Here is a 24800-nt window from a genome sequence, read left to right as displayed (position 1 = left end):
CAGCGCATTTACCAGAGCATGCAATGAGACTGTGATTTAGGCCAGTGCAGGTTGTGGCTATGAATGGCTATGGCCATGGATAGCAACACATACCTATGGCTATGGATGGCCAATGGATTTAGGCCACTTCCCTTGATGAAGGGAAATAAAAGGCCCTAAGGATGGAATTGTTTGTCCACATGGACATCCTAAAGTAAACATCTTAAAACCTGGAGTTCTCAACACAGGAGCTGCTTTACCTGAGCCACCATAAACAGATTTGGGTATCTCATCCGGGTCTAGAGTGATCTCCTCTAACTCCTCCAGCAAAGGGACAGCAGGTGCCATTTGTTAGAAACAGGGACATCTATATGAGAACTTCCCCAGTTCCTGAGGAGCAGCAACAGACTGTCCTAGAGACAGCAGGTATGGGAACTACCTTATACAGTACCGGAGCTAAGAGCTCCTCCCTGGCCAGATTCTCTTCTCTAAGTCTTTGAAGATGGCTTGTCTTACTGAGCTTGAGTTGAACATGAGGTAGTCTTCAAATGCAATTTTAAGTGCTCTCTTTTGTCTATTTCTTTCTCCACATGGTATTTTTGGGTACGTCTTTTCTGATGTACCTTTACCTTGAATGCTTACACTTCAGAGTTCAGAAACTCAGCTCAGAAATTGTGTGCATGAATATTTTTCAAATAAAAAATCTAAACCCCTAGTTTTGCTAGGTTTGCTCAGACAATACCAATACCAGCCATCACTCTTGAAGCAGCACCAGAAGTGACCTCTGATTGACTGTCATGTCTATCAGCATTTCTAACAAGTCTTGGTGTTACTTTGAACAAAGAAGGGCTTCAAAGTTTTAAAGGCTCCCTCGTTCCAAAACAAAGAACACAAAGTGGAGGCTCTCAAAAGCGGCATCACTGCAGAACAAGGATGTACTATCTGAAAACTTGGTGGCTTCATATACCCATCATGAAGAAAGGCTTCTTCCTATATTAATACAAACATTTCATGCAGAACAAACCCCATCAAATCTACTTCTAATTAATGTATTTTCTCTCATGACTGGGATGACATTTTGGAATCTACTTGCCAGAGATACTAGAATACACCCCACAGCTTGTTCTTTCCTCCCACCAGTCTTTTGGTGAAGTCCCACAAGGGCTTTCTACTTGTTGCAGGCTGGATTTAACCTGGAGTGTTTCCCAAGATGTAATTTTCCAGTGTCTACCATCGGGGACACCTGAGTGGCTTACTGGCTGGCACTCAGAACAGGAGCACTCTGTTCCGCCTCCTTTAAGGTTAACTGGCTGATTTTGCAGCTTCAGAAGCTTAGACAGCACAGAAGTTTAAGTTCCTTCCCTCCCCCATCTCCAAGGTTCAGCTAAAGCACACTATGAAAAGGAGATGAGAGCAGGTAGCAGGTTAAGGCTTTTGTTCCCTTTCTGCTGACATGTGGGGACAGAAGAGATCAGCTCTCTGACTGATGCACCAGCTCCAGTTGTGAGGGAATGCTCATCTTCAGTTCATACAGAGCTGGAGGATTTTCGAAATACCTCCACAGATTGGACCTGTCTGAACTTGCTCCGTCTCACCCAATCATCTGAGAGCTGCCTGTTCATTACCTTAGAGCAACTGTGATGCTAGCCCCTGCATCAGAAGGGTAAACTGCTCTCAGATATGCTAGTTTGTACACAAACTACTGCATTATCCTAGAGAAGAGCTACTGAAGTGGATTAAACCCCTGTTTCATGGCATACACTTTTGCTTTTAAGAGGCTCCTATCATGCCCCCAACAAAGGTGTTTCAGCAAGCAGGAGGTTTGAGAGACTGATGTAAAATACTCAGAGGACAGTTAATGGGGATGGACAATCAAGATATGATCAGGCTGGAAGCCCTTCCTGGGGAGAGGGCTGGGACAAGGATGTCAGCTTCACACTTTCGTAAAATTAAAGCTCTGCTGTTTGTGATGGTTATAAACTCATATAATGTAACAAAGAATGATGTTGTAACATCAGATGTTGGCTTCACTGCATGCTGAAGCAGAAGTTAGACTGTAAGGAGAATTCGAAAAACCTTGTTTGTCGAAGGCAATATGAGGCACTCTAGCTTTGGACAGCAGAAATATTCACTCTCCCCTTACACCACTTTGCTCCCACATGAAATCCCCTCTAACTTCAGCATTAACAAAAGCCCTACAAAGTGTGGCATGGTCAATAATCTGCATACATTGCACAGTGAAGCATCTCACTAACCTAAAAGCATGTCAGGTCTGTTTTTCCTGAATCCTAGTCAGAAACAAAAAAACATGGGAGAAATGAAATTAATTTGGATGTGTCCTTCCCTATTTAATAAGCAGTCATATAGAAAGGAACCAAAATGCTGGCTCAGGACTCCCGAGCTTACCTTCTGGGCTTTTATTCCTTAGCAATGGAAGCATTTCCATGGCATCAAGCAGATGGCTGAAATAAGCATCTTTCCTAAATCAAGTTACATGTGGAAAGCCTAGAATCTATGTAAGGTACGAAAAAGCTACAAGCAGGAGGAATGAGGGGGTGGGGATGAAGGAAGAAGGAGGAGGAAAAGACAGGGGGTGGAGAGTAACACTGGAGAGCAGCAGTGGTCCAGCCCCTCAGAATCTGAAAAGCATCACAGGAGCCTCTGGATAAAGACCAGCCTCAGTAGCAAGGCTAGGAGACAGAGGATTTCTGCTCAGTGATAAAACATGGTGAGTAGGATTTTTGTGATCTGCCTTATTGTTTGCTCTGGTGCAATGGCATTTCCTTTGCTCTGACACTCACAGTGACTCCGAGGGACTAGTATTTTGGGATGACTGCTCATTTTTGAAGCATTGTTTTTTACTTATTTTCATACATGTGACAAGTGTGTGCCTGTGATTATATAAATGCCCATCCTATCTCCTTTTAAAGCAATAAATTACTGAAAACAGACAAAGCTGACAGCATTTAACACTTTGCTGTCTGGTACCAACAGGCTGCAGGTCAGGTACACAGTGGAAATTTCTGCTCATCTGCCTTGTCCTAGAAATAGTGATGATTCGATAGCTCCCTGTGCAGGAGTTTATGCTGCCCTTTTACAGGGTGTAATTGGAACATTTCAAGCAGTTACATTTCTTTCAGCCTCAGGTATTGAAGAAAACTGAGTGAGGGGTGCAGAGGTTTTGTCAGAGAAGGAGCCTCCTTTTGTCATGGTCTCAGCCTCCTCCCCCCCTGCCGCACGCCCCACGCGGGGCTGGGGGAAGCAGTGGGTGCTGCTGTAGCCCCAGGGACCCCTCCTGTAGGCACACCACAGGACAGTACGCTGGGAGTAGAAACGTGGTTAATTTTACTATGAAAAATCCCAAGCTCCACGGAACAGTTGGCAGGGCTTAAAGGAAGGTTCAGGCTTCGCTATAGCACATTGCTAATAAGATTAAGCATTTAACTACACATCCTTCTAGTATTCTGCTGGGGAGTGTAAGATTTTACTTTATGTGCTCAGTGGAATTAAGGTAGAAGAAAAACACACCAATGTGCTTTTTGCTGGTTCTTCATGAGAAAGCCATTGCCTGACCTAAATGTATATGCAAATAATTAGACATCCTGGATTACCCAAGAGAGACAAATGATTAAGGGGAGTGATAAGATGCAGCCACTAATGATGATGAGAAGAGCACTCCTAACAAGAGGCATGATCTCAATGCAGGTTTGTGTGTCACACAGGCGTCTTTAAAAATAAACATTCTTCTGTTTCCTGAATCATGACTATCCCTGATTACATCCTCCATCCTTTCCACCCTGTTCTCTTCTGTTTTCTAATGGAGATGAAATACTAGCAGGCTAATCAGTTTAAGTGAGAAAATGAGCCCTGCTTTAAAATCCTCTTTGGTTTTTACCATAAGAACTGTTATGTTTATTTGCTTACTAGAAACAGTGTTACAGTAACTGCAGACAGGCTATCACCACCCTCTAACATGGAAGCATTTTATTGCTTTGTAATTAAAAACAAATTAACAGAATAGAATATATGTTCATGATTATTAGTAAGGATTTCCATTATTAACTTTCTGAGATAGACTTAAGGTTTTGACTGTAAATAGTCTTATTTCAAAAATACCCCCCCACACACACTTTACTGGGAGCACCAGCTGTTCTTTATGCATTGTTAATTGATTAGATCCTAAGCATTAAAAATTAGTATTGTCCACTGACTTTAAAAGTAGCTGTGTCTCTCACCACCTCATGCTTGCTTGTTTTTGCATTTTAGGACTTCCAACTGGTGCCCAGCAAAAATCCTCCCAAGGTAAACTTGGCGTGGGGAGAGCCTCCTGGAGCGCTCTCTTTTTCCCTTTCTTTTTCCCTTTCCCATTATACAATTTCTCAAGAAATATTTTAAAAAACATTTCATCTTAAAGTGCATCCATTTTAAGCATAATACATGTCCAAATGCCCGAACTAGATATATGTTTTCAGGAAATTTAATTATGCTATCATTTCTGTTTGGAAAGCAGGGGTAACATTTTCAAAGGTAACTGGTACTCAGGATCTTAAGTCTGATTGATGTAAAGCCACTTGTGGAAAAGGGATTTTGGACTCACTCCAAACTTGTATCCTAAAACATAAAAGCAGTCCAAATAGAAATTTTTTCCTTCTTTTTAAATTAAAAAACCTAAAAGAATATGCAATATTTATCAACTCTTTCATTTAATCAAAGGAAAATGCTAGGAGGGAGGTGAAATTAAGACTCCAAGTGGCATGCAGAATTCTGCTTAGAAAGAGAAAGCAAGGTGCCATCTCCACAACCTGCCAATTTTAAGAATGATCTAAATGCAAAGAAGCAGAAAGAGCACTCCTAGCTCCCCTGAAAAATGACTGTATTCTGAATTTTACTTATTTCTATCTCCAAGAGAGACAATTATATATAAATTACACATCAAACAAACAGTAAGAATGTCCAAGCCAGACACCTGATTTTGGAATAAATAAACCCTAATTACATTTTTTCCTACTTAAGCAAATTAATTTTGAGCCAAACTTGCCAAAGCCAGAGAGTTTATCTAAACTTCCCTCTTTGTAATACTATTATTTCTATCCATGCAACCTCACTGAAGCTGATACTTCTACTTTCCCAGGAGGGTGATCTTCCTAGAGTTACATCCAAGAGGACTGTTATTTTAGCTACTGACACATTAAAGCACAACCTATTTTGCCTTTTCTTTGAAGACAACCTAAACAAACCTTTCTGCTGTGAGATAAGCTAGTAAGATATAAGATAATAACTTTGACAGCAGCCCAAAAACCAAAGCAAGTGTTCCCCCATTCCTCCAGAGAGGGAAAATTGTAGACAGCTCAGCCTGACAGAAAGCTCTGGGGGCCACAGGCAGCAGCAAATGTGACCCTTCTTTTCTCTGGCCCACATGACAGAGACTATATTCGGACAGTTTGCATCCTGCCTCCGCCCATCTTCCTCCTGCTTTCTAATGAATATCTAGTCCAGCTCCACTGCACCCTCTTTGGCCTCCTTGTCTGTTGACATGGACTTAGGTAGAATTTAGGCCATCTGAATATGGCTTTTATTAACCGGAACAGTTACCTAATTCAGACTTGTTCAGGTCCTCATAACCCAGAACTACAAGCAATTGCTTTGACTGTCCTAAAACCAAGTCTTCTCAGCCCACAGGAACGTGTTCACCTTCCTATTCTAAAATCACAGACATAGTAAAACCTTCCGGTTTTATGAAGAGGCTGTCAGATACCCTGCACAGATTGGTATGTGGTTGAGTATGAAGTATCTCTGCATTTTAGGAACAATATTATCCAAATTCAAACCAAAACCTTATTTCTATCATAGTATAAGCCCAAAATTCAGATCTAATTGCCTGCTTGGACACTTGTGAAATCCTAAAAGCAATCAGCTGGTATGATCAAGACAGATAAAAGTACTGTTTACTGTAGATGGGAAGTCTCAATTGCTGCTGCACCCAAGATCATTGTAAATGACAATTAAACTGTAGCCCAGTGTAAGATTCAAGGATGTCCTCTATTTAAACATGTGTTCCATAAGTAATTTCACAGATATTAAAAAAAAAGAGATCAAGTAACGTTAATGAAGAAAACATCCAAAGCCAGTTGAAAACAGAACAACCTAGCCTTAGTAGACTGACTGCTAGTTTCCACAGGTTTCTGATCTTTACAGTGATTTTTAATTGCAAAATGTATTTCCTGTGGAAAGGTGGAAATCAGTCCCTTATACACCCTTTATCCCTGTGGAAGAAGAGATATACTGCAAGTTCAAGAGGAGAATAATTAAAAAAGAACAGAGGCAGGCAATAGTGTAGCTGAGTGTATGGGTCAAGAAATCCCAGAGAAGATGTACCATTTTTTAAATTCCTAGAATCATTTTTCATAGAATTTTGATTAGCCTTACATAACCACTGAAGGGTAACTTTCCCTTACAGTACATTAATCTGTTTCTAACCTCACTGGTACAGCTTCTGGGGTTAGAGATATAACTCGTGTCTCTTCAGAGAGACAAAAAAAGGTATCATGTCCAATACAACCAAAAGTGCTAAAAATATTAATAGATATTAATAGATATAGAAAGAGAGCAGCATTGCATAAATATTTCTGTTCTATGTTTGGAAAGAAGCTCACTGATAATTTATATCATACGAGGATGAAGAGGAACTCATAGTATGGGAAGTTACAAAACAGCTTCTGAGATTAATATTTTAAAAAATCTTCAGACTCTGGTAGTCTGTCCTTATAAGCCCTCCAAGAGTTGACTGAGGAGATCTTCCCTGTCTTGGTGTACATTTTTAATAACATTTTTAATGGGGAAGATTCCCAAAGCTGTGACAGTGTTAAAACAGAATAAGCAGATGACACAATGAACTAGATACTAATTAGTCTGGCATGAATCCTGGGGGAAAGTGAGAAAAAGAATATATGGGATTAAATAGAGGCATTAAACAATTAGCATAAAAAGTTGGTGATTATATGTGTAGTAGATCTTTAAAAAAAAACCAACAAAACAAACAAACAACACCTAACTTTTTTTTTTTTTCTCATCAGAGGAATCTGAAAAGGTATCATAGGCTACCATCAGTGTATCTTATGTTGTTATACTACATATATTCTCAGTACAAGATGTTATTCAGGCCATTTTGGCTTTCATGTTAAAACTGTTCATCTAGTCTAGAAAAAAAAAGACAGAACAAGTCTTGAAGTTTCTAGACCCGGTTATCAAACTGGTAGTCTGTTGTGTTTTTTATCAAGGAGATACAATTCAGATCAAAGATTTCTTTATTCAAAAGATTATCTAATGACGTCCTGAATTCGTAGCTTTACCGAGTTTCATACTTGACAATAAAACAGATCCACCTCTAAAAGCCTTTTTAATACATCTACAGAAAAACTTCCCAAGTATGCAATTTCCTACAAAAATGACCCTTGCTTAATACTTAGAATGGGCAGAAACAGCTGTAGGACTTCAGAGAGTCCTACATAACATTGTTATAACACTAGCATTTGCCATGTCACAGACCTCTAAGGAACTTCTCAGCAGCAGGACTTCCCACAGGGACACAGTACCTACTTCTACAATTGCAAAGGACCGAGCTGTCAGACACTTTATTTTTGGGATATTAATAATAGGTCTTGCGTCAGCTGTTTCTAATCGTTTTCACAACTCTGCTGGAGTTCTGTGCACTGAATTTCTTCTCAATCACACCTTGCTTTTCAGAAGAGGAATGTAATCATGTCCCAGTGACCTATTTCTAAATATGCAAAACAAGTTTCCTGCAGCATCAGTGAACTCCAGATACCTGACAGTATAGTAAAATGTTTACTGGCTTTCATTGAGAATGCTCTGCAATACTCACATGCAGCCCCAAATGCAAATAAATGTGCCAACATCTCAATCATACTGATAGGGGCCCATCTATCACCACCCACCTTGTTTTCCATAGCATCCATAGTCTTGATGTCAAATATTCACACTTTAGGTTTTCTACCTTTTGTCACTGACCTACATTTAGTTGTAAATACTGCTAATCACCTGCTAGTTTGCAGCTTCTATAAGAAACAGGCTGTCACTGACCTGCCTGCTGGAGAAGAGCTGCAGGTGACACAACTCCCAGATACACAGACCCGTATCTGGTGAGGTGTTGGTCAGAGTGTTGCCATTCCCAGCAAGTCCTGGCAACTGGGAAGCCCCTGGAGGCTACAGACAGCTGTTATAGTTCAAGGTAGGCTAAAGACTGCTTTAAGTTGTATTTTAAGAGTGTACAAAGGCTAGGCTTGGTGCTGAATTTAAAATCTCCCTGGCTGTCTTTGTACTGGGTGCAGGTGTGGATCCACAGATCCGATCTGAGATTGTTCTCAAGGAAGTACTGGTAATTTTTCATTTCATCAGACCTGTTACATACAGTTTGTCAAGGAGTGCTAGAGATAGCACTGTGGTGGTTGTGTGTGTTGCAGTTCAGTGGCTCTAAGTGGTTTTAGTTATGTCTAAACAATTCAACACAAGCGAAATCATTAACTGAGGTCTCATTGAGGAAAGGTCCAAGCACATTCTTTCAAGAACAGGACTTAGAGATTTTGTCCTGCTTACCATCCAGTAAAAATCCCATTTCTCTAACAGCTTTTAGGAATTGCTTGCTTCTTCCCTGGCCTACCTTTTATGTAAGTCCATTGACTTACTCAGTATTCAAGTTGATGTAAGGCAGGAAAGGATCAGATGTGTCCATGATACAACTTCTGGAAAACTGAAAGTGTCATGGCTAAAATAGTTAATGACTAATTAGATGTATGAAAACATAAAGCAGATTCAATACCAAACCATATAGGCAGAGACCACAATTGGCATTGATACACATAATAGAGTATTTTTAGAAATAGCATCAATACACAATGAAAATTCAATGTGGCAATGCCTCAGTGTACTACACCCGTCTTTGTAAATCAGAAACGACACTTCTGTCGTAATTAACAGCAATTTCCAATGTGGCATTTTTAACTTTTTACAATAAAAGTAGTAGTGCAGAAAATTATACACTATGCTCAGGAGGAAGCAAAAACAGTAATTCAGTTTCTGCATGCTTCCCAGGGTAGTACCAATGGATTTTCTATTCACAGGTAAGGATTATTTTAATATAGAGTAAGCATTGTGTCAAATGTTTGATCCATTTTCTCAGGAGATTTCCCACCTTGAGTTTTCATCCTCCTCAAAGGTACAGATTTATGAACTGATGCACTCACTTGCATGTTAAAGTTCCTCAGGCATTGCTTTTCATTGATGCCTCTTCTACTTTTGCAATAGGACCTCTGTCTTGTTAAAAGCAGTCATAATCCAAAATCCTAAACCTCTCATTTCTAACAGACAAAACGTTCTCTGAGCCTCAGCTACCAACCTATAATGTGTCCTGTCTTCTCCTTGCTGGATCTTCCAGCCATTGCCAACATACCTTCAGTTTCACTTGATCTGTTTCTCATGCAATACCATCACACAGTGATGGAAATTTCTGGTGACAAACAAAACCAATTGTATAATACTTAATATCTGTCCCTTTGTTCTCCGGTTGCTTTCAAAGTTTATAAGTGGTAGCCATCAACCTCACAATATTTTTGTTCTGCTCTTTTCTTTACAGAAACAGATGTGAGGAAGCAGTATGGAGCTCAAGAGAGGAAAGACCTTCATAAAATCCAGTGTGCAACATGAGAAAGTGCCACCTGTGCACACAGTTCCTATCAACAAAGATGACACAGGGAAAGACAAAAAGGCAGCTCTGGAGGGAAACCAAAGTGCAGCTGAAGTCCAGCTGGCATGTTTGGCCACACACAAGAACTACAGATTTTCTACCAGAGCAGCAAGGAATGGAGCTGGTGACAATAGCCTGGAAAAATCATCTGGGTCCTCCTATAAACTTGTAAGGAAGAGTAAAACCCATGACTGTGTTACTGAGGCAGACAAAACAGAGCACTGCAGCCCCAGCAGCAGGGCTTGTGAGGAAGGTTTTTCTGGAAAGGGTAAGGGCCGACTTGTTAATAGCATCAGCTTTTCAGGGGTGTCCAGCTCCAGCAGTAAGAAAGAGTGTGTGGTCAGCCCCAGCCAGTCTGCATGCAGCAGTCAGATGATTGATTACAGGAACTTTGTGCCACAGATGCCTTTTGTACCAGCTGTCGCAAAAACCATTCCCAGGAAGAGGATTTCCCTCAAGAGATCTAAGAAAGGTCTCAGAGATATATTTCATATTAAAAAAAACAAACCAGATAGCCTCACATTCCTGGTTGAGAAGGAAAAGAATCTGTCCTCTCCAGGTTGCAAAAGTGAGTTATCTGGGCGGCTTGCAAAGTATCTTTTCAAAACGGGAGAAACATTTGCAGCTGATTGCTTGTCACAAGACTGCTCAGACAGTGAACTGCAGTCTGACTCTTCCTATGACTGCTGCAACACCCTGTGCGAAGATGTCGCCTCACTGAAGAGCTTTGACTCCCTCACTGGCTGTGGGGAAATTTTTGCTGATGAGAGCTCTGCTCACCTGGAGCTGGAGAACAGCAAAGAAGTTCTGCTGAGACGAAGCAAGCACAAAGACAGCCCTGTCATGGGCTCTTTCCAAGGGGGTGTGGAGCAGTTGGCCTCTCCTGGCCAGAATGAGACTGTTGAATTTGCAAAGTTTTGGGACAACATCAACAAATCAGTGAGGCTGCATCAGAGTGCTCTGTTTGATAAGAAGTTACTGAAGATACCTGGTCCTGACATGGAAAAGGCTAGAAGCCAGGCTGCTACATCTGTGACAGACCCCCAAATGTCACCTGATAAAGATGATGACAATTCCAAAGAGAGCTCCACAGAAACAGGAACGCCAAAAAGCGACAACCAGGAATCCACATCCACAAGTGATGAAGGCTATTATGATTCATTCTCTCCTGGACAAGATGATGAAATGAAGGAAGCTCAGACCCCTGGGGTCCCAGGTAGATTTCCAAGAGACAGCTACAGCGGAGATGCTCTTTATGAGCTCTTCTATGACCCAAATGAAGTCAAAATAAATCCAGTCCTAGACGATGACATGTGCACATCTGAAAGCATCTCAGAACAAGCCATTGAAATCCCTTTGTCCATTTACAGCTTTCATGTTGGAGCTGAGGAGAACATGGCTTCTCAACCAGCTCTAGACATTATCAGCCAGGGTTTTTTCCACAGCACATGGAAAGGCAAAGAATGTTTGCTAAAGCTCTGCGATACCGAGCTTTCACTGACCATGGGGATAATAAACTGGCTGCGAAAACATTCGGGACTCGTTTCCTCCCCTGACTCTCTTCAGGGTCCTCAATCACAGCCAGAAAAGTCTAATGATTCATCAATCCCACCCAGCCCTAGTCCAGAGCAGAAAGTGAGTACAGAAGCTCAGCAGGAGAAACCAAGCAAGGAAGAATCTAATACATTTAACCTACATGTGTCTCTGGATGAAAGCAAACATGTAACCCAGACCTCTTCAGTAAACATTGCTGAAAGAGACCACGGCCTGGACTCTTGCCCTAACACTTCTAATCTGGATTTCCAGGAAAGGGAAGGGAGTCACCACAGGGATTCATCTACAGTGCCTAGGACTGTGGAAATCACCAGAGCATCAAGTTATGCACCACAATCACAGGCTAATGGAGACAATCTGCAGACATCTCCAACTGAGAATGAGAAGGCGACAGTTTCAGAAGGATGTGAGACATCTGGAGATAAAAGCCCACTGCCAGAAAAGCTGAACAGAGAGAGTGGCTCCCTGAGCTCTGAAAATCCTTCATTAGATGATAATCATGAAGTAGAATCATGTTACTCCTACAAGACTGCTGCAACCTCACTCCTGGATCCCCCTGAGAGGGAGGACATAAATAAACCAATGTATCACTCTCTCTCGATTTCCTGTGACAAACCACTGCAGCCTCTCACTCTCAGACGCTTTCAGAGCTACATTAGCCCCACACCAACAGAGAGCAGCACTAACATAGTGCAGCTCTTAGAGCGCTGCGTAACACAAGTGGCATCATTAAAAATCAGCTATGAAAACAAGCACTTGGAAGACAAATTCATTGGGAATGAAATGAACAATATCATTCGTAAGATGTCTCAGTACAAAAATAAGTTGTTGTTGCAAAATGAATGCAACTGCATTGCCCAAAATTCAGAATACTCCAGTATTCCTAACACAAACCAATACAACTATGAGACAAGTTTCCAATCCAGCAGTCTGTATCATTTGAAGCAAAATGGGGAGCAAATTTGCTCTGAAGATCAGAAAAGTAGAACAAAACTCCTAGATGAGGTCACTAGAAGCAAGATAAATTTTGAATATGCCCAGCTAAATAACCAAGCGCTGTCCTATTTAAAAGACTTTGCATTTGATCTCAGTCCAAGTGACTCTGCCCCTGCTACAACTCTCAGTAGACCAACATTTTTACCTCTCTTGAACTCTGTCTGTTCAGACATACCTGCTACTTTTTCACAAGCTTCATACAGCACCACTGTCTCCCTAGCTGACTCGCTGCAGTCTAAGGAGGCCAAGCAGTGCAGCCCAGGGCTGTGGAGTTACACAGAGCCCCCCTGCAGTGGCCTGGCTGGAGGGACCACTCTGTCCCCTCACCCAGAGGCAGCCACCCCTGGACACAGCGGTGACAGGGAGGAACCTCCAGTAACACCCCTGCACTGAGAAGGTGAGTGCTTATGGGAGGTCTGAAATTAAATGTGAAATAAGTAACATCTGTTCCCTTTTCACAGACGGACACTTATGGCAGTGGAGTCTGATATATACTCAAGGTTTCTCAGTTTTCCATTTTCATTGTTCTTAATCTTCACTTCAGCCTGGTAGTTAAGAGTAATCAGAATTTAAGTTACACAGTTGCCCAAACCAAGGGCCACATATAGCAGGTATCGCATTCCCTGAGTCTTACAAGTCCCATGCCAAGGTTGAAGCCCCATCTTCCACCCAGGTGTGGTTTTCACATCAGCTGAAGCAGGGAAAATTTTTCCTTCTGCCCCTCCAGGATCTGCCATGTTTGGAACAAAACGGTGGATATGGCTGCCTGGCCACAGACTGCCAGCAGCATTCACCTCACAACCAGGTCATGAAATCCTCTTGCTACATAACAACAGCATAAAAATTATGCCTTGCTTCGCCTCTGGAGTGATAACTGGGTATTAGACAGATCCCTCTACTGGCATCCTGATGTGTGAGCTGCTACGCAGGGGGTCACCGGACAAAGCCAGAGATCTTCAATGTTAAGTCAGAGGGCAGACCTGTCCTGCAGTTGCATACATAGGGTACGTCCTCAAGCACAAGGGAAAGCCCACAACACTATGCTGCTGCTGCTAAGTGTACCAAAAAGATGTTCTTCCTTCTTGCAAGCCTGAAGCCTCTCTCCAGCAGGTGCAGTTGGTCTCTGGCCAAACTGCACTGTGGCAGAGCAAGAGCTGAAGCCAAGGCATGCTCCACGTGCAAGGCTTGACAGGCTTCTCAAATGAGGGATTAAAGGGTCTGTGCTGCACTTCAAGCTTTTGAAAATCCTTGAGCCACACTATGTAGATCCAGAATTTGGTCTCTGACATAGGGTAAGAAACACCTCTGCTGTAAAACAGAAAGAGCCATTGTGCTGGTTTAAATTTGCCTGTCACACAGGGCTTTATGCCAGAGCAGATCCTATCTGTACAGACTGCTCTAACTCTATGCCAACTGAGAAATCCTCTGTCCTCCAGTTGCTGAGAGGAATCTGTCATAGAAGTATAAAACTTGTGTAAATTCTCTATCATGTGCCCTGCCAAATCTGACAGATTGGCTGGACTCTGCCCAGCCCTGGCACTCTGAGAAGGAGCCTTTGAAGGTGGAAGATGGAGAGGAGGCTGCAGCAAGGGCCAGGATAGAGAATGATTGAACGGAGGGACCAGGGAACACAACACTTCTCTGGCTCTCGTTGCTCACAGCAGCGTGACTGCTTTCTGGTCATCTCTAAAGGCTTCCCAAGCAGCACAAACCAAAAAGGACAGTGTTTCTCTCTGCATGAGGCAAAAACACCCTTACATTTTCAAGTCTTGGGAGATTCAGCTCGTTTTGCTATTTACATCTTTGTGGAAGTGCCCTTCCCCACTAACAAGTCTCCCATTGCAGGAAGCGATATTTTTCAGGGGTCTGCATGAAGTTAAGGGCCAGAGACTGTCAGTCTTTAATACCCTTTACTAACACGTTGTCTAGTTATAACCTGTTAATCAGTGAACTAGGTCTTCTTCCAGTGAAAGAAGGGATTTTGATTTCCATTTTTGTTGCAAACAATGCTGACTAGCAAGCCACCTTCTTGTGTCACCGGATTTTTGGGAAGAACTTGCCATTAAAGGACACACCATAGTCCTTAGAACTACTTACCTCTTTTAAATTATTTCTGAAATTAAAAATGCAGTACAGGCAAGGAAAGGTTTGTGGTCACAGATACTATATGTAAGAAACCAGTGCTAGGCACAGCTTTTCAGGGTTAGAACAGCAGATCAATGTATGCATTGGCCTGATATTTTTAGTTTGTTGTGAATATTAATCCGCAGGGTACTGCTAAGAATATCCCTGCCTTCGCAGGCTAGGAACGCAAAGGGATTTTAATTTTGAGGAGTCACTTGCTTTCTGGTAGAAATGGAGAAGGGAGTCATAGTTGCTGTGACTGTCAGAAGTGGTAACAGACTGTATCTTTATACTGTACAAGACATATCACAAGTAGACATTACTGGACTCAGGGCACTTTTTACTGCATTGTATCAAATGGCAGCTGCTGTATGCCACCATGTGTCAGCACCGATAACACCTGCAATGTCAGGAATGTGATGTAATTCACATGCTATCCGCTGAGTCCCAGAGAGAAGACAATTCAAGTTTTTTCCAAAAGGTATCTGCTGTTTTTTGATAGAGGTTTTTCTAACAGTAAAACAAAAGGCATTTTAAAATCTAGATAGGATTAGCATATTTATAAAGTGACTTTGAGGAATGGTCTCATTTCAAAGAATCATTTCACTACAGTCTTGCTGTTTGTTACAATTTCTTACAGAAAAAGAATTTAGACAATAATTAAAATGGCGTTTAACATGGTTAAAAGAAATGGCTGTGGTGACAGATATAAACACTGCCATGTGAATGAGTTTTCCTACCCAGTATCTTCTTGCCTGCCCACATTAGCAGATGGCCTACAGGTTTGCCGGAAATTTTAATTTTTTTTGAAGGTGACTCGGTATCTTTGCCTTAATCACGGGGGTGGTAGTGAAAGAGAGGCAACATACAAACATGGTGTCACCTCTGAATCCATGGAGACAGACATCATCGAGAAACACTCCTACACTGAACATGACTGTGCAAACCTCAAGAGCTTATACATGAAGAATGATCCAAGGTTCACTGTTTTAAAATGCTACACTTGGGAGCTGTGAGAGAAGTGACAGATCCAGAGGTGGCTCCTGCTTTGTCCCTCAGAACAAATGCTGCATAAGCAGCTCCAATGCAGCCCTTGCTCCTCCCATGGACTCCCAGGCCTGACCTGCAGGAGCTGGGAAGAAGAAGGTCAACTTTCTTGCCATTTATCATAGGGCAGAGGAAAAGCTGATATCAAAAGCCATTAAAATCTCCAGGTTTTGTCACCCCACCTCCACATATCCCAGTACCCACAGTAACAAATGAGCCCATCATCTCTGCTCCAACTAGTGTGCAGCGTTCCCCTGAGCCATGCCTGGTCTCCAAGGCTTCTCTACCCTGCTGAACACAGACACACAACTGTGATGAAGAATGGTACAAGAAGTGCCAGTCCCAGCTCCTCTTCCATTTCACCCTTCCCTGACATTTTAGAGAGAAATCTGCAAATGCCTCATATCTGAGCTCACCAGGAATTTGAACCCTGATGGTAGAGGAACCCCAGTGGCAAATGGCATCCTTACATGTGGATATAGAAGGGTTATGTAGAAGGTGGAAATTACCAGTAGGAAGTGCAATGAAAGGCATCGTTTTTGTTCTCAGTATCAAAAGGCTAGGACTTAGGAAGCGAATGCAGTCCATCCCCAGAACATGGGGAGGATTCCTAGGTTTGTATATTCATTCACAGAAACCAAACTGCTGAAGTTTGTGCTTTTCGACTGGATGTTTTCCAGCAGGAGACTCTTCATCTTCAACAAGGCAATGCTGTCCTAGAGCAGAGCATTGGGATATCTCTTCCTGACCGTTAAAATCTTTGGAACTGGCCAAACAGACAGACAACATTGCATGTCATAGCAGCTGGACACAGGTAGAACAAAGCACTCTGCAAAAAACAGCGTTTCAGACCACTGAGCCATTTCTACCACTTAACATGGTTTGAACTCTTTCTTCCATTAACTGGTAGATGTGGCAGAGCAACAAAACCCATGTCTGCTCCCAATAATATGTGCTCACTTCATTCAAATGCTGAACTGCTACATTATGCACCAGTCGAAGCTTTTGGATGTGTTTCAGTGATAGCACTAAAAGGAGCACATTGCAATAAGCTTGTCCTCAGGTCAGAAAAAAATAGATAACTGTCAGTCAAAGAGGGATTGCCATAATAGATGGGGCAGCTGTAGATAAAAGAAGAGACTATGGCATACGTGATTGCTGTTATCAAGGAACTGAGATTCAGAAGCAGATAAAATACAGGCTAGACACTGCTAAGTGACAGGAATGTGTATCTGATCCTCACCAACTGAAGGACTACTTGCAGTCTAGGCAATTTCTGTGATGCTTTTGATTCCCTCCTGGTTCAACTTTATTCCCTCTGTCTTAAATAAGGTTGCACTTCTCTCAGACAGATATTTCTCTATCTGTCAGGCATAAGGAAGGCAGACTGCAGTATTTGGATTTGACAAAAAGAAAAAGCAGAATGGAGACTCATCTGCATATAGGCAATTGTCTGATAAACGATGGTATTATTTCTCAAAATGGCCAGAGATACACCTTAATAGGTGAAAAAATAAAGCAGAATTGCTCTGCACACAGCAGCAAAAGAGTATGGTAACACATTCAAAGCCCAGGGTAAGAAATCCATGTATTTCCATGCTCCCTCCATGGCACAGCAGGTCCTCTCTCAAGTCTCACACAATGAAATGTAAAAACAATAAAGTGCAGACAGCCAGCACATTTTCTGCATTGCAAGTGCCTCTGGCTCTGAAACATACACCTTCATGATGTGAGTTGCCCAGATCATCTCGTACTGAACCAGATACTGAAATCTCATCTGACAGTCCACCAGCCACATACGCACACACCCACAAGCACATATACACACACGCTCCTGTTCAGACAAATGCAGCACAAAATACAAATGTACTGTTTGTCACAGATAGTACCACAGAAGCAAAGAGCAGGGAGACAGAGGTGACAGGCTACTACCTCTGCTAATACATTTGAGCGTTAGTCACCATGTGCCCAGATACTTGAGCTAAATGCTAAATTAAACAATTTTCTCCTTCATTAAACACTGTTGCTTCTGGACTTGGCTCTGTCTCATTGTACTGTCTTCATGGGACTTTGTCATCAATGCTTACTCTACCCAAAATCAGAATTCTGTCAGGGAGAAGAAATGTTCTTGCCAGCTTATTTGCTAGAGAAAGGTTTTTCAACACAGTTATCAGCACAGATGATCTCTTAATGTCAGATGCACTATAATGTTGTTAAATGTGTTTCATTTTAAAACTGAAGAAATTGATTTGCTGCTTTACCCGCTATTGCAGTAAGATGGTTTCCATGGATACAGTGTTATAGAGACTCTATTTTTCCCCTGTTGCTAACAGTACAGAAAGCTAAATTCTCATCTTCATTGCACCAGCATAAATTTGAAGCCAGGGGAACGATTCCCAGATTTAACCCTGAGAGCAGAAGTTGGCTCCCAGTCTTCTTCAGCCTTGAATTTGAGATTTTCAGGGGGATGGCGATGGAGGAAAATAGAAAACAGTTTCTGTGGACAGCAGCATGGGCTGAGGGACAGGACATATGAAACACAGTGCCTTTTTATGAGAAATGGGAGAAGTCAAGGCAGAATGCAAACAAATTAATTGCTTATTCAGAGGCTTGGCGTCTTGACTTAACTGCAAAAATGTAAGTCAGGCTTTGGCTATAGAAGACCTTATAATTGTCTGCATGGAATTGGACCAAATACCATCCCATTTGTTTAAACAAAGGGCTGAATCAGTAGTTACCATTCTGAAGAAAACAGGTCTCTCTTCTGTTTTGCTGTGATGGCCAGGAAGGCATAAGGGTGGAAAGAAGGTTACAGTTATAGAGCAGGCTTCTTCATTCAAAGAGGAGAGAATGTTGCCCCATCTGGAGTACAGTCATGGAGACACTGAATGCAAAGCAGATCCCCAGCTTGAGAATGCTCCTTACAAATCTGATGGCATTTATATTCACCAGCCAGAAAGTAAAAAAGAGTAGGAGGAAGAATCTGGTAACCTCAGCTTTTTGGACCTCTAGTTCTGTTTCCCTCATCGGAACATGCAGAGAGGGGCAGAACCAGACTCCTCCAGACAACACTGCATCCTACCTCTGCCAGCGGGCTGCAGTAGGTGCTTGGAAAAGGAATGTCAGAAACAGGGCAAATGGAGAATTTTGAAACCTGAAATAACCAACTTCCTATCTTCTAGCAACCAGCACCCTCTGAGCTAGACAGTCGCTCCTCCTGAATGTCGGAGTTTAGCGCTCCTTTTTCTAAACTCACTTAAGCATATGAACTTCAAAGCCTTCTAATTTGTGTTATGAACCTTTAGTTTGTTCAGTGTGTGTCTTCCAGGTCTTTGTAACATCAGATCTGATGTCTATTGTGCTGTACGTATCAGTTTTGCTTTGTAAAACTTCCAAAATGTTCCTTTTGAATTTCCTCCTTTTCTGACATTTATTTGTCCCCAAAATAGGTACTGTCCCTTTTGTGTCCTGGCAACAGATGGGAGGTTACAGACACTGTTGTGATTGTATATTCAGGGCAGAGGCTACGCCTCAGTATGTAAGTCTGGGGTATCTGTGTAAACAAAGACTGATAGTCCAGGGAGATAGAAAGCACAGAAATCCTCAGCACCAGTAGATTATCTGCATTTTTCTTAAAAAAAAAAAGAGATACCCCAAACCAAAAAATTTTAAATATGGCTAAAATAAGAGCAAAAATTTAACCATCATAGTGAAAGGCATGAAGGACTGTTGTCAGCTAGTGCTCATGAACAGTAGCACAGGGAGCCTGCACTCTTTTAAGGAAATGTCCAGGATGAACACAGTTCCCCATCAGCTCTTACAGAAGGCTGTTCTGTTTTAAGCAAAATCTCCTTATAAGTTCTTCAAGAAAGGCTAGACTGTATATATCTGGTGTGGTGAGTTTCTTATGCCATTAAAATCATGGGGACTGTATCTCATTTACATTTTAAGGTGAGAAAGATGTTCATCGTTCTTGGAGAGCAATATAGCTCAGGATAGAGAGAAGCAAAGAAGTACCATATGTTAGATATTTCCTATGGAGTAAGGCATTAAATCTAAGCCTCTCTCTGCATGCACTGTGGCAGGCCTATTCAGGTAAAGCTTAAAAGATCTTGTGGCACTTAATGATAGTGGCAACCAGTGATGACAACTGCACAAATGATACTATGATATTGCAGCCAGCAAGTTCCTCTCTTCCCACAATCAGCTATCCTTTCCTTTGAGGTGATAATATCATCCAAGGGAAAACTGTCAGTCTGCAGGTCATGATACAAGGAAGATTACTGGAGATCCAAGAAAAAGGAAGGTCCTCTTTGTCCTTATTTCTGATTAAACAATTCTCATTTTACAACAGAGAACAAGGTAGGAAAATGCAGATTGTATTGCCCCATCTCCTCTTTGCTAGTCTTCTCTAACTGTGATACTTTCCTTTCCAAATCCACCTCTTTTTGCTTTCATGACAGCTTTCCTTCTAACTTGCCCCAAACAGGCTCAACTCTTTCCTCTCACATGCTGTACAGTCCCTCTACTCTGTCTTGGTGACTGAACCTACTTCAAAAGCCTTTTCCCTTTCCCACATGCCTGTGAAGCAGCCACCTCCTTGCAGATCTTTACCCCTCCCAGGCAATTCTCCCCACCCTAAAGAGCCTGGAAACCCCTCTTCAGGTAGGCAGCCTCCTCCCCAGACTCATAAGATCCCTGTGTCCCCACCTCACTGGCTGATTCTGAAGCAGTGAGGAACAGCTGGGGAAGGAATTTCACACAAAGGAAGCAAAGCCATAATTTAGAACTGGCCCTTTGCTATCACAAGATCCTCTCCTCCTCCCTGTTTCATTCTGCAAAAGAAATGTGCTGACTCTACTGAATCCCAACCAGCATGTTATAAATGATTATGCACAAAATGAAAATTGAGTGCTCAGCACACTGTGAGAGCAGACAGGCTTGCACAGCACCCACAATGCCATGCCCTCAAAAGCCAGTCAAGCTCTGTTTAACTCCAGCAGCAGCCACAGAACTAAGCCTTCGGTTTTGTGCTTTGATCACTTTAATAGAGGTGCAGATGGTGACTGAAGGACATGGAAATGGGAGAATCACAACCTAAGATCGGACAGGATTAAGGATTTTTGTCCCCCGCACCCAACACCTTTGTTATATTTTTCCATCCCATGGCCAACAGAGGGGAAAAATATCCGGCCAAGGTGGCTTCTGGGCTGTGATACACAACCAGGGAGATGTTTGCAGAGAAATCAATGGCAAAACAAATTCTATCTGACTTCAGTAAGGATGGAGAGGGAGCTTTATTTACAGCAGGAGACAGCAGACAAAACACTGCATCAGAAATTTTCACAGCTCCAGCTTTTCAAGAGAGATTTGCCCTCTGTTTTCAGCTGCACTTTTAGGAAATATTTGATTGGATGTTAGCCTTAATTAACCCTGGTGCAGTTGCATTTCTGAAATAAGAGAAGGTTGTGTTTTACACAAACATCAAATGGGGCTTCTCAGTGGTAGGAAAAACATTGATGAAAAGGAGCAGCTCTCCCGTCTGCGTACTTTAAATAGAGGATGCTGCAATTTGCGGCTCTTGGAGAATGACAAGCTCAATCTCCCTTCCTCATCCATCCTGTCTTCCCTCAAACATACAGGCAACTTGGGTTTTGCTCTGAAAAAAGCACTAAGTAGACTGTTGCTATAGCAACCAACTCCCTGAAACTCGTTTATAATTAAGATGGTGGTCTAACCACCTACAAAATACATCTTGCAAAAACCCCAAGTTTACAGCTTCCTGAGTAACAACTGAATGTTTTTACAGTGAGTCTACCTGATCAGGCCAAGCTTGGTTAGTTAGTCTGCAAGAGCAATTAGGTATTTGGAAGCTGTTTGCTACTGAGATAGTGAAAAGATACTGGGAAACAACAGGGTTGCAATTTAAGGCTTTTTTTTTTCTAGATTTCTTAAAGCTTCAATTAATATCAAGATAGTGCTTGAATCATCTCAGCTCTCAAAAGTACTCTTCAAGTATAATCTGTAAAATTTTGGAACCCCTAATGAATCATACTTACAAATGCCCTTAGTTTTTTTTCCACAATTCAGAAACTGTTTTACTTAAAAATCGCATAATAATACTAATAAATAATTTTTCTGTTAGAGAAAGGTATGTTAGTTTTCCCTTCAGTGTTTATTAAAGGAGATGACAGCTAGACTGTATGATTGAGTGCAATCCTTGAAACACAAATTAGGAATGGATGAGGTTCATTTAAAAATGACATTTACTGCCAATCGAGGGTTGTATGATGTGAATGATAGAAACATGAAGGCTTTATGTTATGAGATTTTATAGAGATAAACATATGTACAGACACTTAAAAGGAAGAATTCTCTCTGTTCCTCCCTTGACTTCTGAACCTTACATATTTTATATTATTAAAGATAGTGTACCCATCAGTGTATACAGAAATTGTAATGCCCTTGACCCACAGTGGTTCAATCAAATAGTCATCAAACTCTAGAAACATAAAATGCTGGGGCAGCTTATTGTTTCCCAACTAAGACTAGTCTCTATCGCAGCATGTTTCAAACTTACTTAATTAAAGGGCCATTTAGTCTTTGAAATATTAAAAAAAAATTCAAAAATGAAGCAGGTTTTTAAAAGAAGTTCAGAGACCAGGCAACTTTCATTTAACTGGATAAAAATTAGTTTAAATATTGATTGTTCATACTTTACTTCCATTTTCCCACTTTTTGTTTGCTTTCTTGGGAAAATGTATGTTTTTCTCCTTATTTTCTCAACTGTTTTACTAAGCCACGTTCTAATGTTTTATACACTAGTAGTGACCTCAGAACTCCAAACTGCTGCTCTGCAGTATACTTTTAAGCCCTCCAAAAATTCTAGATTTCATGATCAGAAAAGGAAGATTCCACCTCTCTAGTCATCTTCCAATAAAAGCTTCTTTCTAGCTTGGTTATACTCCTTATCAATCGCCACTGCCTACTGTAACACTGTTCCCATTCTGCTGTTCCTTTCTATGCCTTAATTGTGTTTTAGCAAAGCTGTATTTTTACAAGGCCAGATCCTGTAGTTCATTTTCAGCCTAAAAACCAGTAAACACCATTAGGAATTTTGATTGATTTAAACTGAGAGGATACTGCTCTTAATACCTGTGGGATTTCCTCAGAAATCAATTTCACTAATCCCCATCAGGTGTATGCTCATGTGAACCATGCTGCACTGAGTTGTCTTCTGTCTCCCCAGATCAGCAGGGTAGGATTCTTCCCTGAGCTGAAATGTGACCTATGTCAGGAGGTATGCTGTCTTCCTTTATTTGCTAAAGAAAAAATGAAGACATCTATAATTGCAGAAACTATTATTGGATACTATTATTGACCTAATCCTGCGTAGCTGAGTGACCTCAGCTGTATTTTGGCTTCTCTACAGATAGACGATTGAACTTCCAAGTTGCCCACACTGTCAGAAGTGCTGGCAAAAAAACCCAACCAAACAAAAAACCCAACCAGTTTCTCCATTTCTTTATCTAACATTATACCTTACAGTCTACCCAAAGGAATGGAAAATGAGGCAATTCAAATGAATGTACATAAATCACCTGGCTGGATATACACTGTAATTATTATTTTTCATCTAGAAAACATAAACATCTTTATGCTGAAAGTCAACAGTGAATAATAAATCATTATTGGTTATATCCTTCACACTTTAGAGATAAAGATATATCCTGGTTATATCCTTCAAACTTTAGAGATAAATTCTTGCAAGATGCAACTGGTCTCCTGTAGGAGTGCACTCTAAAACTACGTACTTTACTACTGCCACCCAGAAAAGGGCCTGGGGGATAAGGGCAGGAGACAACTGTAACAGAACAGCTGAGTTACTCTTCACCTGTACTGAGAACCAAGCAAGCCAGCAATGAGCAATCAGCAAAGGGAGGACGACAATCCCCTGCAAGCCAGCACCACTTGGCTTGGGCAGGATGAACGTTGTATACCAGATGGCCCTTTTGGCAATTCAGGAAGCCACTGATATGATTCCAAAATGGAAGTGGTGGCCAGACCTCCTGCACTGAGCTATAGTTACAGTAGCTGAGCTAACACTGAGGAAGGAAGTTAAAGAAATGTTGTAACCTGTATAATCTTAAAAAGGGCAATGAAAATTTTTATGAAGTACTGGTATCTTGGAAACCCACAAGTGAAACACTGGCAATAACCTAAACAGCACAATTTAGCTATCCTATAGGCACTTCTTTTGTTATACTTCCCAAGACCACATACCCCTTCCCTGCATATGCCCAGGATACACAGGCAGTGTGCAAGACAGTTGGTGCTCCCAAAGTCAACACAACATCTGTTTCTGTGTTCCTATGAGGCACAGGTTTCTTCAAGTGCTGACAGCTCTGTGTTCTTTGGGCTTTTCAGTGGGCTGGATAGTGGAAAAACCAGAGATAATATGGGCTCTTGGGAGGGTACTGCAGAGGACCAAATGTTTTTTGCATGAAGAGCTTCCATCTGGCCTGGCCTGCTATAGCAGCTAAGAAACCCAGACCAACCTACGTTCTGGGAGAGCACAACATCAGACACAGCACGTTCCCACACATTTACATTGGGAGGCACCTTAGCTAGCCCTGCGTGCACAGTCTGCTTAATCCACAGTCTGAGTAACTGCCCACGGATCATGGAGCATTAACTGTAATTGCAAATCCACTGGTCACCTCTGAATCCATGCAGTGATTTGCTGAAAAATGCTGTTGCCTACAGTGCACAGGCCATGCACCATCCTTTCACATCCCCTTTTCACAGTCTGCTTCACTGCCCAGCCATCTCATAGTTTCTTCATGCTAGCATGTCTATGCAATAGAGTGGGCACAGACTTTGGCCCAAGAATTACAGTGCTCAAATCAGCTGAATTGTTTAGTCTTTGAGGCCGGTTCTATTAATAAATGCACTGTTAGTCACTGTGATTTCTGCTGGGGTGCTACATGTGTTAGAAGAATGAATGCTTCATGTAGCTTCCAATTAGCTTGGAAACGTTTTCTGGTTCTTTGCCTAGAAGGACTTAGACAACAGTAGCATTGTTAGCAATGAGCTGCCACCTCCTAATGTTGAGTTTCAAGAATTAGTGGGTTAGTAAACTACCACTGACCTTCTTTTGTAATTTTTTTTAATTACTCATGAAGCTTTTGAAAAATGCTATTAAAAAGATATTTTAAATTAACAGAAATTGGGACAGTATGTATTTAGAATAGATGAGTTTATTTGCAACTCTATGGTACCAAACTATTGTTCAGAAAAAAAAAAAGACAGGATTCTTAAATATGTTTTAGACTGGCTT

The 24800-nt window shown here is 41.6% G+C and overlaps 1 protein-coding gene across 2 annotated transcripts in view; it reads left to right on the top strand.

Annotated features, from left to right (window-relative positions):
• The first annotated feature begins 2601 nt into the window (after positions 1-2601).
• Positions 2602-24800, top strand: part of AMER3 (APC membrane recruitment protein 3) — a 41609-nt gene continuing 19410 nt past the window's right edge. Inside the window, exons 1-3 of one of the 2 annotated variants that reach the window (XM_074833598.1) lie at positions 2646-2707; positions 4246-4281; positions 9629-12686. In XM_074833598.1, coding sequence (XP_074689699.1) covers positions 9650-12682 — 3033 coding nt within the window. In that variant the 5' untranslated portion in view covers positions 2646-2707; positions 4246-4281; positions 9629-9649 and the 3' untranslated portion in view covers positions 12683-12686. Of the gene's footprint in view, positions 2708-4245; positions 4282-9628; positions 12687-24800 lie in introns of both variants that reach the window. The other variant, XM_074833599.1, reaches the window with a different exon arrangement.

This window comes from Strix aluco, chromosome 9, assembly GCF_031877795.1.
Source record: "Strix aluco isolate bStrAlu1 chromosome 9, bStrAlu1.hap1, whole genome shotgun sequence".
Classification (NCBI taxonomy): Eukaryota; Metazoa; Chordata; class Aves; order Strigiformes; family Strigidae; genus Strix; species Strix aluco.
Note: the sequence above shows the minus strand (reverse complement) of the source record. Positions and strands in the feature narration are given on the sequence as shown.